The following is a 16,275-nucleotide window of genomic DNA, read 5'->3' on the forward strand; positions in this document are numbered from 1 at the left end:
GGGGGGGCGGGCCGCCCCCCTAATATAATGGCAGGGGAAACACTGCATATGACATGCAAAAAATATCGATATAATATTTTATGCCATATCACCCAGCCCTAGTCACTATATGATGAGAAATTAAATATGCACAGTTTTGATTATGACTCTCTCTTTTCTCCACCTGTAGCTGGTGTGTGGTGAGTGCACTGGCGCCGTTGTACTGTGGCTGCCGTCGCATCATCCAGGTGGATGCTGCACACTGGTGATGGTTGAGGAGAGACCCCCCCCCCACATGATTGTAAAGCGCTTTGGGTGTACAACAATACACAATAAAGCTCTATATAAATGCATCATTCATTCATTCATTTCATTTGACTTTAAAGAATGACCCTCTCTTCTAAACAAAAATGCGTTTACTCAGCCAAACTTCTTGTATCATTTTAAAAACACTTGTTTCCTGCCCAGACAAACCTCTGCATCCGTAATACCATGCATGCTGAGTGCAGTCTAATCATGTATTGCATCTTATACGGAGACACAAAGCAATTAATGCAGGGCACAGCATATAAAACTGCCTTAAGTCTTCTATAATTTATCATGCCATCTGATGTCACTGACATTATGCATCTTCACTTATACGATCAATATCAATATCAATACATTTCTCTCTCTCTCTCTCTCTCTATATATATATTGTATCTGATTATGTCTATCCATCCACATTTAATGTATCTATCCACCATTTCATTATCTACCTATCTATCTATCTGTCTGTCTATCTATCATTCTGTAACTATTCTGTAATCTATCTATCTATCTTTCTGCCTATCTATCTATCTATCTATCTATCTATCTATCTGCCTACCTATTTATTTGACAGTCTATCTACCAAGCTGTCAGTCAGTCTGTCCATCCATCAAACTATCTATTGTTCTGTTTTTCTTTCTTTCTATCAATTTATACTAGTGTCTAAACAGTGTCAGAAGCAGAACACGTGTAATATTTTTAAATCAAAATCAACATGCTGTATATGGTTGTGAGGTGACATCATCCATCCACATACCTGTTCAACAGTCGCTGGGTCCTCTGACTGTAGTCTGGAAGCATTTTCATACTCATCCTCACTGTTATACCCGGCTCCTTCCTCCTGCTCGGGACTGGGACCCCCTCCTCCTCCGCCGCCGACTCCTCCACCGCCCGTCGCCCCGGGTCCGCTCCCTCCACCGGCCACCCCACCGGAGCAGGTCGCCTGTCTCCTCCTCTTACTGAGCCCAGGCCCCGAGCAGCACCCTCCCATCCCACCTCCACAGCCCACCCCTCCTGACAGCTCAGCCCGACCCCCGGAAACGCACGCCATCCCCGTCGCATCCCCCGGGCCAACCGAAGACCCGGCGCCCACCGGCGGAGGAGAGGCCTGCTGCGGCCGGGAGCTGGATTCAGTGCGCCTGTCGTCTCTGGACGGCGGCGGAGCGGCTTGATATGACCAGGGAGGCGGGGAAGCGCGGGGCCTCGCACCCGGCCGGACCCCGTGGGAGTGCTGGTGCGGATCGGATCCAGTCCTGCGGTCGGTGTCATCGGGGTGATCAGACACACCGACCGATGAGCTCGGCTTCTTCTTCGGCAGGATCGTCATGACCGTTCAGGGACGGAGGGCGTCCGCGTCATGACCGTTCAGGGACGGAGGGTGTCCGTTTTAACGACTTTTTTTTTTAACGCGTTTGAACATTTAAACTTGGGCGTCTTTTAAGTAGTAATACTGGCTCATGTCACCCCGGAGCGAATTTAATTCAATATGAGGCGGTTTTGAGGGTAAAAACGGCGGATAACAGAACAAAAACAAACCGTCTTCCGTCCCTCGGTCCTGCTGTTGCCACACAACGTCAACATACAGCTGACGACACCGTCACGTCATTTCCGTCTCGCTGCTTGTTCCGCCTCTGCTTCAGAAGCTGTCAGTTGAATTGTTCATTCATTCATTCGTGTGTCTTGTTTGCTGGTCAGCACTTTATGGTCCAGTAACTAGAGTCCACCTCTGGTATTTATTGCCTCTAATCTGTTTCTTATGAGTGTTTATTAAACCCGAATAAAATGGTGAGAGTGGAATTCAAATCACTGCATCACTCGCTACCATGTGGAGCCATTTCTGATCCATTACCATGTGCTAATCTTGGTAAACCCCATGTTTCACACTGTATAAGCAAAAGTGTGTTTATGAATTTATAGCTTTACACTGACAAAAAAAAAAGATTCAATTTTCTTTTATTTACAACTTATTTTTATTTATTTATTTAGGCCTGTTTATTATTTTTGCTGTGTATATTTTAACCTTCATAATGCATTGGGGTCCATTTTGACAGATAAGAGACGTAACAGTTTAAGTGACATAAAATGTTTTAAAATACATAGTTTTTAGTAAGGGAACAAAATTTTGCAAATGCGTTAAGATGCTTAAAATACACATTCATTCATTCATTTATTACAATTTAAGAATTTTTTGTACATGTTTCACGTTGGGGTCATTTTGGACCCAGGTATGAAGTACTATTACTTGTCAAAAACACTTTTTGTAAAATTATTTATGAAGCTATATTAGTGTCACAATACTTTTATAAACTATATCTAGCCTTTTCCCCATCTCTCACCCACTTTTGAGACTGAAGTTTGTTGCCATTGCAGCATAAAAAATCTGAATATAAAAATAATATACAGATTTTGCATTATTTGCATTATGAGGGTTAAGATATTATTTCAAAGTATAACCCTATAATGAGGTTTAACCCATTAAGCTTAACGTCAACGTGAAACATTTGCAATCGATTTTACTTTTGTAATGAACATATTTCTGAACAAAATATCTATATAGTAAAAAAAAAAAAAAAAGTGATGTGCGCATTATGAGGGTTAAGATATTATTTCAAAGTATAACCCTATAATGAGGTTTAACCCATTAAGCTTAACGTCAACGTGAAACATTTGCAATCGATTTTACTTTTGTAATGAACATATTTCTGAACAAAATATCTATATAGTAAAAAAAAAAAAAAAGTGATGTGCATGTACTGTCTTTCTTTTAAATAAATGCTGGCTCCTTTCATATTTTGTGGTCTGCAATAATATTCCTATTTTAATTTTGGTCAGTGTGTTCAAATGTATGCCAGTGTTCACTTGTTATTGTAGCTTATAGTACAGTAGTAAAAACACTGAAACAGTTGTGTTTCATGTTAACTTTCTTGCCATTTTAAAATCAAACACTGCAGATGCACAAGCCATTGCACCTTACATTCTATGTTTGAAAATTAATAAAATGTTATTTTATACCTCAACCAGTTTTGTGTGGCTCTGTGTGTTTCAATTACTCAACAGCACTAAAAAGAATAAAATAGAATAGCGCTGACATTTTATATTTCAAAAACAGTAGCAAAAGACAATAAAAGCATAGCAAGTACTTATAAACCCTTGAAAGAATGCTTCCCAATAGAACAAAATGGTTTATTTCATACATTTCTGAATTTATATCTTGGTATATAACTTAACTATAGGTATATGTTATTATTTAGAAAAGTTTAAAACCCATTTTATGAATGGTTAATTATGTTGGGGTAACGTATCTCAGGTGGAACTGTGTAATGTGTTAATATTTCTATTGAACTTTACTAAAAATTCTACATATAGCATTATACATACATACATATATTGTACAGTGTGTCATATTTAGTGATCTAGTCCCTCAAGGGGAAACTTAAAAACAAAATCTAAAAGAGAACAAGCAAGAGAGCAAAGCACAGTTTTAGATATCTGCTATGAGTGTTTGTACAAAAAGAGTCCTCTTCAAGAGAAAACAACAAAGAGAAGCTGTATAGTTGTGGTGATACAGTGTTTATTTCTCTCAAATGTTTCTTCAGACAGTCATTTTTCCTGAACTACTGCGCACGGACGTCACAACACGTCTTAACAGTGTAAAACCATTATATTTGACTTAATTGAAATATAACAATAATATTCCTCTATTACAAAATACCCTGCTATTCACTGAGATACAAGTAAATCGTGTAAGACGTCATTAGTGTTCTCCACCACTAGAGGACAGAGCTGTAGTGATACATTTAATGCTTAATCTAAGGTTACATTTTCTCTGCTCTTCTGCCAGTAATAACACACAATGTGATTTACAGTCAGTGATGAAAGAACATCTTAAAAACATGTGACGTGAGTACGAACAACATTTCACATTAGAACTGACTGCTCACATGTCAATTCTAGACCTTGTCTGTATGAACTTGACTGCATTTTCTAACCCCTTAAATTAGAAACTAAAATAAAATCCATCATAAAATACCAACAACAAAAAAAAGAGGTGTTAAAATATATAATAGATAGTTTCCCTCACTGTCCTTCAGAGCTAAATATACCATGACATCTCATTGACTGATGACAGTGATGAGAGAACTATTGAATATGTGTCTCATCTTTGGTTCAAATAATACATAACAGAAGTGCACCCAGTAATCTTTTTCATTTGTTTTTATGTTGCACTGATGGTCTTATTGGACTTACAGTACACTGACATTTAGCAATGTGAATGCAGCATCATGCTAAAGTATTCAGATTGTGAGAAATGCACTAGTCACAGTCGTCAACAATAAATGAATCCTGTGAGCGACAGTATCAGAAAACAGGTACAGATTCACAATAAAGTAACTAGTAGTTTAACTGGTGATTACATCTGGTCATGTGATGTCCATTTGAAATTTTAAAAAAAAGCTTTTATTTAGCTACCAATATGACTGGAGTCTATTTAATGTTAATGTTTTTCAAAAATAATAATTGTTTCTTTAGGGTTGTAACGTTTTTAAAAATTACTGAGTGCAGCTGTAAAGGTAAACCCTTGAACACTAAATATATGATTTAATTTGGTTATATTCATCAATACCTGGATACATGTCATTTGCTGATAGGCCTACACAACAGAACAACAATACATGAGCATGTGTTTTGCATAACATTTGTATTAATCGATATGATGCAGGATTATGCACAAATCTCACAGGTTTAAACATGTCAAAACCTTAAAAATGAATTAAATATTGTTTTCATGGTCCTTTTGTATTTTAAGGATTAATTAATCTATGTGAGGAGAAAAACAACATTGATTCTTTTTTTTATTCTTATTCGATTCAATTCTCATTCTCTACACACACTTGTTACCTAATTTACCACACCAAGACTGAATTGTGTGAATATTGAGTTTGGCAACATGTTTAACTGAGAACTGAAGCAATCTCTCGGTAATCAAAACGGCAAGCGCATGATGAGGTGCAAAGCATAGAACGGCCCCATCATTGTTAGCAATGGTGAATGTCTGCAAGTAAATGTCAGGCGTTTGAACCACATGATCGTTATAGTCTAATGATTTCTTTTTCTATCAAATATGAAATACATTTTCAGTCAGTGCTAATAAACACAGCCATTTTCACACACTCCTCAATAAATAGTTATTTAACAATGCAAGAATAAATAAGCACAGCTGTGCAGTTGTGTTCCAGATATTAATTACATATGACAGCTAATTAGTTTGCAGTAACAGCAACTTCATAGCACCTGGCAGGTTTGGTTTAGGTTTTATATTCATTACAATGCAGGTGATAAAATGTGACGAGCTGAAGACAAATGAGAGCAACGAGCACGCGTACGTCACCTTCTCACTCCTGGGTATTTTTAGAAGTGAGACAACTAGGAAAAAAAACTCCCTGTTAGCACCAAAATATCATGCAAAAAATTCCATGCAAAAACTCCAGAATCGGATGTCATGTGTGACTGCATTTGATATGTGTGAGGCGATATAAATAGTGTCGATCTGTGTTAGTGTATTAGCTTGCTTAGTGCTGATATAGAATGAATCAATTATATGAATTATTAACACATTGGCATGCTTAACGTTGAATTAGTCTCAGAAAATACAATGCAATGCAAAAGCATAGAGTGTGTTTTGCTGCCCACGTCTGTTGGCTGTCTAACAAATCACAACTGCAACCAAGTGTGCTTGGCATTGAAGGGTACAGTCTAAAAATACATGTGTCTTTCACAATGACAAATCAATAATACATACCTGTCGTTTATGTACAAGACAGTACATATACTGTTTAAAATGTCTCTTCTATATACTTTCTGCTGTGCAGCTACCACATGTATGTTTTTGAAGTGTCTATCTGTGAGTTCTGAGGGTCAGCGGTGCCCTCTTTTTCTTTTTCCGTCTCATTCTCCCAGAGGTTAATAAGTGGTGGGTAGAGTTCGTTCAGAGGAATGGAAGTGGTGTGCTGCATGTATTTCTTGAGAGAGTGGTGACAAGATTTCTGCTTCATGCGGCGTCCCATGTAGAACACCAACAGAGCCATGATGCAGATGGCGAACATTGAGCCCATGACCGCCGCCAGGGCTACGTTGGTCGGTTGGGCAACCATCTCCACAGCAAAGCTGGCTTCTTTGGTGGTCACGTTGATGCAAGAGTGCTGGGTCTGCTCGGTACCAGCCATGGTCAGACAAACTTGGTACTCCGTGGAAGGCAGGAGGTGTGTGAGGTTATACTCTTGGACATCTACGGGGACCATCGCCGTGTAGCTGATCTGCGGGTTGTCGATTTTTACCGTAGCGCTGAGCCACTTGGGTTGTGACACCTCATGGTTGGAAGAGGCGGCGGATGGGTGCACCTTCCATTCGAGCACCACAGACTGGGCATGGACGATTTTTGCCAGGATTACCAAGGATCCCGTGGTGTTCAGCACCCCTTGATGACCTCCAATAGGGCGCACACCATGCCAGTTGCTCCTATCCACATACACAGAGATGCTCCGGGTGTCGGCTCCCTCTGCATTCCAAGCAACACACGTGTAGAGACCAGCATCCTCGGGTTCAACATGTGGGATCTCTAGAGCACCTTGTTCTTGCATCCGATGCTTCTTCGGTATTCCTCCTCCCTCATTCGAGGATGGTGAAACAGCTTCAGAAGTGACTTTGTCTCCGGTGGGTGTCACCCAGTAAAACTGAGGTGCTGGATCTGCCACGGCCCAGCAGTTGAGTGTTAGAAGCTGTCCTAAGGTGACGTTGAGCTGCGGAGGGAAGGCTTGCTGAGAAATTAGAGGCAGGCAGGTATTGCTTGCCCCATTCCAACTTGCAGATACCACTTCCTGAAGGGATTGGCCAACAAGATGTGGCGGGGAGGCACAAAGAGTTATTTGGGGCTCCAGAACTTTGAGGCTTGATTGGTTGCCCAGGACGGGCCACCAGTTGGCGAGACAATCGCACCTGAGTGGGTTGCCATGAAGACTGATTTCATCCAGACTGGGGAAAGCTGAAAAAATCTCATGGGGCAAAAGCATGAGGTCGTTACTGTGGATCAGTATGGTGCGCATGCCACTCATTTTCAGGAAAGCGGCTCGGTCTATGAAGAACAGGTGAGGGTTGTTGTAGAGCTCCAATTTGGCCATTTGTGGTAAGTTAGAGAACGCGCCCCTCTCAACCGCCACGAGCTCATCCATGTTGTTCAGACTGAGTTCCTCTAAGTGGGGAAAGTCTCGGAAGTCACCTTCCTGTATACGGACAATGGGATTCTTGTTAAGGTCGAGAAACTTGAGGCTCGGCAGAACGCTCAGGGCTTTCTTTGGCACGGCCGTGAGCTTGTTTTCGAAGAACGAGAGACTCTCGAGATTGTCCAATCCCTGGAAAGCACCCTCGGGTATTTCCCTGAGCCCCATTCCCGCGAGAACCAAGCTGTGCAATTTAGAGAGGGGGTGGAAGTTCATATCTTGCAGTCCGAGAATGGGATTTTCCCCTATCATTAGGATCTCAAGGTTGGGTAGGGACTCAAACCAATGGCTGTCTATCGCCACAAGCTTATTGGAGTTAAGGTGAAGCCTCAACAGGTTCCCCAAGCCTGAAAACGCATTAGGATCAATAGAAGATATCTGATTATGATTAATATAAAGCTCCTCTAAGTTGACTAGGTCCTTTAGACGCATATCAGGCAGCTCTTTAATTTGGTTTTCCTCAAGGTAAAGTGTGACCAGCTGGCTTAGGTTACTCAAGCCAACGTCTTGGATTTGTGTGAAGTGGTTCTGGGAGAGATCCAGTTCTGTAAGGTTTACCAAGCTCTGGAGTTCTGAAGTTACCCTGGAGATATTGTTGCTCTGAAGAAGCAGCACCTGAGTATCGACTGAAATATTCCATGGGATTTTGCTCAAATGGAGCTCGTTGCAGTCAACAGTCTTGGCTTGGTGGTAGACCGACTGAGGCGTGTACCATGGGCGGGTCTCGCAGACACACTGGGCAGGGCAGAAGGGAGCTGCAAGGGAACAGCGACACACAGCCAAAACGAAACAGACTGCGAGCAGTGAAGAGGAAATGGCAGTTCTCTCCATATTGAAGATCTCTAGAGTGCTGCACCCAGTAGGTAGCTGACAGTTGGAGGGAAGATTTCTACGAAATGGAAGACAGGAATTTTCTCATCCAGCCCTGCAAAATGAAAAAGAAAGAAGATATATAAATCATGCAGATTATATGATGTCAGCCAAGTGCAAACTTTAGATGCGATATTTATTAGCATCAGTTGCGGAGAGAATATTAAACAAAGACTGGAATTTCTGCTCTCATTAAGATCATACAAACAAATCAAAGCATCATTTGTTGCAATGACTAAATATCCAGAATTGACATTTTTAATATTCTACACTTCGTTCCCCTGCCAGTGCTCAGAGATCACTCTGATAATTGATTATTCAGTCATCTCTCATTCTAGTCAAACAGGGAGCAATTGTTAGCGAGTATGTAGAATCGTTCCGGCCTGCATGCAAAAATACACCTGCCAAGCACAGGCTCCGACAAACACATGAAAGGAGCCACACATCAAAGCCTGAGTGTGCTGCACCGTACATCGCAATACCATGTTCCCGTAAATGTAAGTGCGCCTGGAAGAATTGCACGATCTTGTAACCGGTGAGTATAACAGCTCTCAGAGGGGCTGTAACTGTACAGGAGGAAAGGCAAAATGAACACCAATGCAATAAAACAGTTTCCAAGCACTTTATCACACTCTAAACATCCAACGGACAAAATATGTCCAGGCCAGAGGCATTTGAGATCTCAGGGGCATATTTTAGCCTCAAGCATTTTGGCTACTTTCGAATTTGCTTAGCACCACCTGACACATATTCAATCTTCTGCAAGGCATTTGGAGTGAAAGCAACCTACATACAAGAATGCACAGTGGCGTTTTTCTTCATCTTTTTTCGATGTCATAAAAAAGAGATATACCCCGAGTTCAGTTTAGTGATGGACTACCGTTTGATCTCCCACCATGCCAGGGCCTGTAATGCATTGCTCCCCTGATTGCCGCTCGGTGCTAATGAGCTGAATTTAACTGGCAGGAGGTGCGAGAGAAGAACCGAAGACTGTGAGCTGTTAATAGGTCTTACAGCATGACTCACACAGACACTAAACTACAAAAATCTAAAAGTGCTACCATATGTTTTCACAAATCCTTAATTGAAGATGAAGATCAACAGAATTAATTAGAACAAACGGCATTACGGGCTTTAGAAGATTCTTGACGGTGGTTCTCAACTGGTAGGTCAAAGAATTGTGCTGATGGGTACAAAGGAAAAAAATCGCCATATACACTAATTGTGTATAGTTAGAATAGACAAATAAATAGACAGAAACTTTTTAAGGCTGTGCTTTAGATCAAACTAACTCTACAATATGTTCACACAACTTCATCTGTAACTTGTAGTGTCGTTGTAATCTAAACAGTAAAGCAAAGCAAATGTCAGTTCATGGAATCAGACTCAAAAGCATAAATGTAAATTCATGACTTGGTAGAAGCTATATGGACAGGTTGTGTGATATGCAACGAAATATTCATAATAAAACAGAGACTAATTATTGGCTCACTGTAATATTAATACATTCTGTGTTGGGTCACACCACTTCATTCCCAATATAAAATCTGGGTCCAGAAGAAAAACAGTTGAGAATATTTCAAATGAAAGCTGATAAATTACGGATGGAAATTGACACTTATATTGTGCGCCACGTGTAACAACAACTTTGTTCAAAGCACATCACAGAGAGGAACAAAGTTTCGTCTATCACAAACCACACATCCTGGCTGTGCATTAGAATAGACCCAGTGATGCAATGAAGCGCAACTTCCCTTTCTGTTATGTCATATGCAAAATAAAACACTAAGAGGAGAGGGGTTTTGTGTGGTTGATTCAATACTGAACATCTGTTTCCCTTACTGCTCATCTGACCTTAACAAAAACGTACTGTGGTGAAACCATGGTAAGGAACTCTTACACATATTTCCCTATATAGTAACAATCAATACATTAAATAATTTAATGTATATTGAAAATATACAGAATAACATATCATGTTAAAATATTACAATACATTAAATAATACATAAGGAATTGCTGCTTTTCATACATTGAATAATATGTGACAATATATTTATACTTGTATATTGTAATGTATTCAATAATAAACTTCAAAATATAAATTTGGTACTATGTGTGTATAAATAGACTTGAAATACATAAATATGGATATATAGTCAAATTGTTCAAAAATCATAAAATTGATTTTCAGTAGACACTTTTTTCTTATATACCATAACACATTTTCGTTTATGAAATGTATAACTATGCAAACAATACAGTGAGAAAAATGAATATGTGCTTTTCATTGACTTCATTGTTATATATTTTATACGCATGATTATATAGTCATATAGTTTTTGATAATTCTTGTAATAAGTTCTTTATAATTCATTATTCTTTATAATTCGTGCATATTCTGATAATGAATTCTGTCTAATTCATTTTTAGTAGAATTTTAAATCATTTTAATCATTTTTATTCTCTATTTGTATTTCTTGTGACTATTTTAATTCCTTTTTATGTAAAGCACTTTGAATTACCTTTGTGTATGACATAAATAAACTTGCCTTGCCTTACAAGTCCATGCATTTATCATAGCATGAATACAATATAAGCACATAGTTCCCATATGTTGAAATGCATTGCTTAATATATTGCATTATAAGTACATTCCCATATATTTTTGTCTTTCATAAGAGAAGAGCTCTTTCACAATACCAAAAAGTACTATGGTATTAACCATGATGATAATACCATGGTGTCCTACACTGACAACTACTATGTAGGTTTAGGCGTCCACATTTATATACCATGTTATTTACACTCCAAGAAGTTCAGAAAAACATAGTAAAAAAAATAGTACTTTTCATAATATGAAGAAGCTTTACATCACTTAACATCATGAACCTCTGACTTCAGATTGTGTGCTTGCAATATCAAGCCGAGACAGACAAACCCACGTGTGGCGGCAGTAAAACAAACCAATCCAACACTTTCACACAGAGACATGAGCTGCCTATTCCGCTGAGTCTTAGGGTCTTTTAATCTGCTCAGCCCGTGTAAAGCGCTCTCGTGTACAGCGATAGGCCTGTTCAAAATTCTCAGAACAAAGACTGAACACGGACATGGCGCTCAGACAGCACTGGCTCTGGACATGAAAACAAGATGGGGAAAAATTACCCACCCTCAATCACCCCCCTCCATACTCTGATCTCTCCATGCGTCGAACACAAATTAACTCCCCTGAGAGGTGTGTTGAAGAGGGGCGAGATGACGGGGGGAGGGGACAGTCAGACGGGTGGGGTGTGTCCCGCTTTGCTGCAAAGAGGCTCAAACGTCTGATGTACCTCAAAGACTTGTGCTGTCACAACGTATTGGTGCATAAAAGTCCAAAACATTTCATACCGAGCGTGCAACCTTTCGCATTTTTTTGTTGCTTGTTGTAGCTCCCTAGGCGGTTCAGGTAGGAAAGATCAGATTTTAACAACACTAGAGCCACTTCTACACACGTACAACCTGTTTCTTTGGAAACAAAGCTATTGGAAATCCCTATATAGGCTACCGTGAAACGTAGGCCTGCTCTACACAAGTGAATGCAAACGCAACAATTCATAACACAATACAGGTATGCAATCCCAGTGAGAGGTGTATAGCTTACATTAGCATAAACCGTGTTCTTTCTCTCTTTCAGGTCAACTACTCTCATGAGAATCATGCTGAGCAAGGTAAATCATATAAACATGTTTATGGGAGCTTTCTGACCAATAAAACACTTGGTTTAATGGCACAGACATATGAAGGTAACTCTATAATTTCCTTGAGTGCTGAGGTTTGTTACCATCACAGTGGCACACAGGGTCTGTTTGTTTACATTTATGCATATTTTACTGTCAAAACATTATAAATCGTTACCAACTTTATATCATTGCGAAGGTAGGAGTTTTATAATGTAATCAGGAAGGATATACCTGTTCTATCATGATTTAGTCTCTGGTATTTGTCATGTCAAGTGTTTAGTAAACATCCATATGAAATTGTGGTCGAAAAGTGTGCACATTTAGAAAAATATTGATGGAATCTCACATTTGGTTGTCATATTATCATCATGTCCATTATCTACTAAATTATGCTGATCTGAGAAGGAAACTTTCTATTACTAATGTGAGTCAGTTCACTTGTTAGCCATCTTGTCTTGTCAACTATTTCCAGTCATGCAACTACAGCTCCTGTCTACTTGAAGGGCAAAACATATATATATATATCTGATAACAACCATATTCGGCCATAATCAGACAGATTCAGACAGTCTGTTTTTGAAGCAATTGATAGCAAAATTTTGGAAGAAATAGTACAGCACCTTAAATCGTCAACCTGCTATCTTGACACACTTCCCACATCTTTTTTCAAAAGTGTGCTTAACTGTTTAGACGCAGATATCTTAGAAGTGGTGAACGCCTCCCTTCTTTCTGGGACTTTTCCAAACTCCCTGAAAACTGCAGTTGTTAAGCCCCTTCTGAAAAAGAGAAATCTTGATAACACCATATTGAGCAACTATAGACCAATATCAAACCTTCCTTTTATAGGAAAGATTATTGAAAAGGTAGTCTTTAATCAGCTGAACAAATACTTAAACTCAAATGGATACCTGGAAAATTTTCAATCTGGTTTTCGACCGCATCACAGCACAGAGACAGCGCTCATTAAGATAATAAATGATATTCGCTTAAATTCTGAATCTGGCAAAATATCAGTGCTGGTACTACTAGATCTCAGTCCTCACTTCTTTCTGGGACTTTTCCAAATTCCCTGAAAACTGCAGTTGTTAAGCCCCTTCTGAAAAAGAGCAATCTTAAAAACACCATATTGAGCAACTATAGACCAATATCAAATCTTACTTTTATAGGCAAGATTATTGAAAAGGTACTTTTTAATTAGCTGAACAACAACTTAAACTCAAATGGATACCTGGACAATTTTTAATCTGGTTTCTGACCGCATCACAGCACAGAGACAGCACTCATTAACCTTGTTTTATTGTTGTGATTATTTATTATGATTATTTTACTTCCTTTTATGTGAAGCACTTTAAATGACCATTGTGTATGAAATGTGCTATATAAATAAACTTGCCTTGCCTTATCATACATTGTGCTTCTTATAATACTGTACATGCTCATTATGATAATTAACTGGACCAGTCTGCAAAATACATTGTTTGTGAGTGATTTAAATGTAGAAATGACAAGTGATGACACCATTGTTGTCTGAATTTTTTTCTGATTTGAAATATGTCGAAAATTAATTCTGACAAACCATTTTTATACAAAATTTCTAAAATGTATATTGCATGTATAGGAGAGCATAAGTCTAAGTGGACGTCCATGACATGTGGAGTCCCACAAGGCTCAATTCTTGCACCGCTCTGGTTTAGCCTGTATATGCTCCCACTAAGTCAAATAATGAGAAAGAACCAAATTGCCTATCACAGCTATGCAGATGATACCCAGATTTACCTAGCCTTTTGGCCAACTGAAACAAATTGACAAATTGACTCCCTCTGCCAATGCACTGATGAAATTAACAGTTGGATGTGCCAGAACTTTCTTCAGTTAAACAAGGAGAAAACTGAAGTCATTGCATTTGGAAACAAAGATGAAGTTCTCAAGGTGAATGCATTGACTCTCTCTAGGGGTCTAACAACTATGTTTTATTGTTGTGATTATTTATTATGATTATTTTACTTCCTTTTATGTGAAGCACTTTAAATGACCATTGTGTATGAAATGTGCTATATAAATAAACTTGCCTTGCCTTATCATACATTGTGCTTCTTATAATACTGTACATGCTCATTATGATAATTAACTGGACCAGTCTGCAAAATACATTGTTTGTGAGTGATTTAAATGTAGAAATGACAAGTGATGACACCATTGTTGTCTGAATTTTTTTCTGATTTGAAATATGTCGAAAATTAATTCTGACAAACCATTTTTATACAAAATTTCTAAAATGTATATTGCATACATTTTATACTCTCTCCATTCTCTTTATTTGAGTAGATAGAAATGGAAGCCACAGGCTGTAAATCAGTGTTGATATACTGATATACTGATATTTTGAATGTTTTCATTTGTATAGTTTCCGTTTCGGTAACTTTGTTATGTGATTTTGTCATTCTTATTAGTTTTCAATCTTTCTATTTAGGTTAAATTTATTTCTGGTTTTAATTTTAGTGCTTCAACTTCAACTTATTTTATTTCATTTTTTTTTATTTTTTTTAAGTTTAAATTTCCTATAATATGTATTTCATTTTAGCTTAAAAATGATTTTCAGTAGTTTCAGTTTTAGTTAACAATAACAACACTGCTGAGAAAACAAGTGTCTGCTTTCAGAAGAGACCATTATTATGCCAGCAATGCGTTGGCCAAGCATTTACATCCACGTTAGCATATTTGCATATATTTCTTGCCTAAGGCTAGAGAGCTTCTCTCCCCGTGTGCTCAGTCTCATTCTGCCAACTTGTGCATTTTAAGAGCAACTGGGAAAAAATTATTGGGAGAAAAAGACAAAAAGACGACTGTTGACATATAGTAAGAATATAGAGCTAGCAGCACAGATCATTTTAATCTTTTTGATAAGATATATTGTATAGTTCATATTGAGAAATGTTGTTGAGATATCCCCTGAAATGCTACTGATTAAAAAAAAAAACATTCAAAAGTCTCCTTTTGCTTTCCATTTAATCTCATTGCTGTCTCAGAGGAGCAACTGAGATTTTAAGAGATCTACTTTGTGATATACTAAAAATAAAGGTTCCAAAAGAGGCTTTCACAGTGATGCCACAGAAGAACCATTTTGGGTTCCCCAAAGAAGCTTTCAGTGATTCCTAAAGAACCTTTTCTTAGTGTGAAAAATTTTAATTAACCTAAAGAAACTTTTTCCACTATAAAGATCCTTCTGTTCAATGGAAAGCGTCCATGCATATTAAAGGTTCTTCATGGAACCAAAGATGCCAATAAAGAAGCTTTATTTTTAAGAGTGTATGTAAGCGCTGATCCTTTAACAGACTGGAGACAGATCATCTTAAGCAGCAGCCATCTTGCTGCCGCCCATCCTGCTGCTGCAGAGATCAGATCACCTTCAGCGATGAGGAAAGGTGGAGTGTGTGAGAGGGCGGCAGAGGTTTCTGTGTGTGTGTGAGTCTCAGTCTGGCTGTAGCGTGTGACACTACTCCACACGCGTGTCTGATCGCATTAGACACTGGGACGGTCATTCTGGACGTAACCCCCCGGCCCCTCTGCACGGCAGGAAATGGGGCCACCTTGCCTGATGCCATGGCAACCTGACAGGAAGAAGCAAAAAGGACCAACCCTTGGGGCTTCCTAATGCATATGTGTGTGATGGGACATACAGACACAGTGAGAGAGAGAGCTGGGAAAAGAGCTGAATGAAAGAGTGAATGAGAGAATCACCTGAGTGACTTAGTGAATCTGGAATATAAATACACAGTTGAGAGATTATAGTAATAAGAAGATGAAAAAGACAAAAATAGACAGCAAATTTACCCTCAGAAAAAATGAGTCTCTTTAAACTGTGGGAACTATCCAGTTAAGAAGGATATAATCGTTTGCCAAAAAAAGTAAAAATTCATTTTACTAATAGTTAATATTAGGGATGTAACGATTCACTCAACTCACGATTCGATTCAATTCACGATTTTGATTTCACGATTTGATTCGATTCACAATTTTTTTTAACAAAATGAGATTTAAGACAAATTATAAATTAAATGTGTCCTTTTATTATTGCTTGGACAAAATGCTGCACATTTCTTTGTGAAATTGAAATATAACAC

At 38.6% G+C, this 16,275-nt stretch overlaps 2 protein-coding genes across 2 annotated transcripts in view; both read right to left on the reverse strand.

The window, feature by feature from the left end:
* The window catches only part of LOC107743098 (OTU domain-containing protein 5-A-like), a 33,544-nt gene extending 31,635 nt beyond the window's left edge, over positions 1-1,909 (reverse strand). The window contains exons 1-2 of the mRNA XM_016556212.1: positions 1,658-1,909; positions 1,046-1,625 (exon numbers count right to left, since the gene is read on the reverse strand). Of these exons, the coding sequence (XP_016411698.1) occupies positions 1,046-1,615 (570 nt within the window). The 5' untranslated portion in view covers positions 1,616-1,625; positions 1,658-1,909. The remainder of the gene's footprint in view (positions 1-1,045; positions 1,626-1,657) is intronic.
* A 1,886-nt stretch (positions 1,910-3,795) lies between these two features.
* The window catches only part of LOC107743097 (leucine-rich repeat neuronal protein 1-like), a 20,597-nt gene continuing 8,117 nt past the window's right edge, over positions 3,796-16,275 (reverse strand). Inside the window, exon 2 of the mRNA XM_016556211.1 lies at positions 3,796-8,487. Coding sequence (XP_016411697.1) covers positions 6,159-8,393 — 2,235 coding nt within the window. The 5' untranslated portion in view covers positions 8,394-8,487 and the 3' untranslated portion in view covers positions 3,796-6,158. The remainder of the gene's footprint in view (positions 8,488-16,275) is intronic.

The sequence above is a fragment of the Sinocyclocheilus rhinocerous genome, unplaced genomic scaffold, assembly GCF_001515625.1.
Source record: "Sinocyclocheilus rhinocerous isolate Xijiao unplaced genomic scaffold, SAMN03320098_v1.1 scaffold797, whole genome shotgun sequence".
NCBI lineage: Eukaryota > Metazoa > Chordata > Actinopteri > Cypriniformes > Cyprinidae > Sinocyclocheilus > Sinocyclocheilus rhinocerous.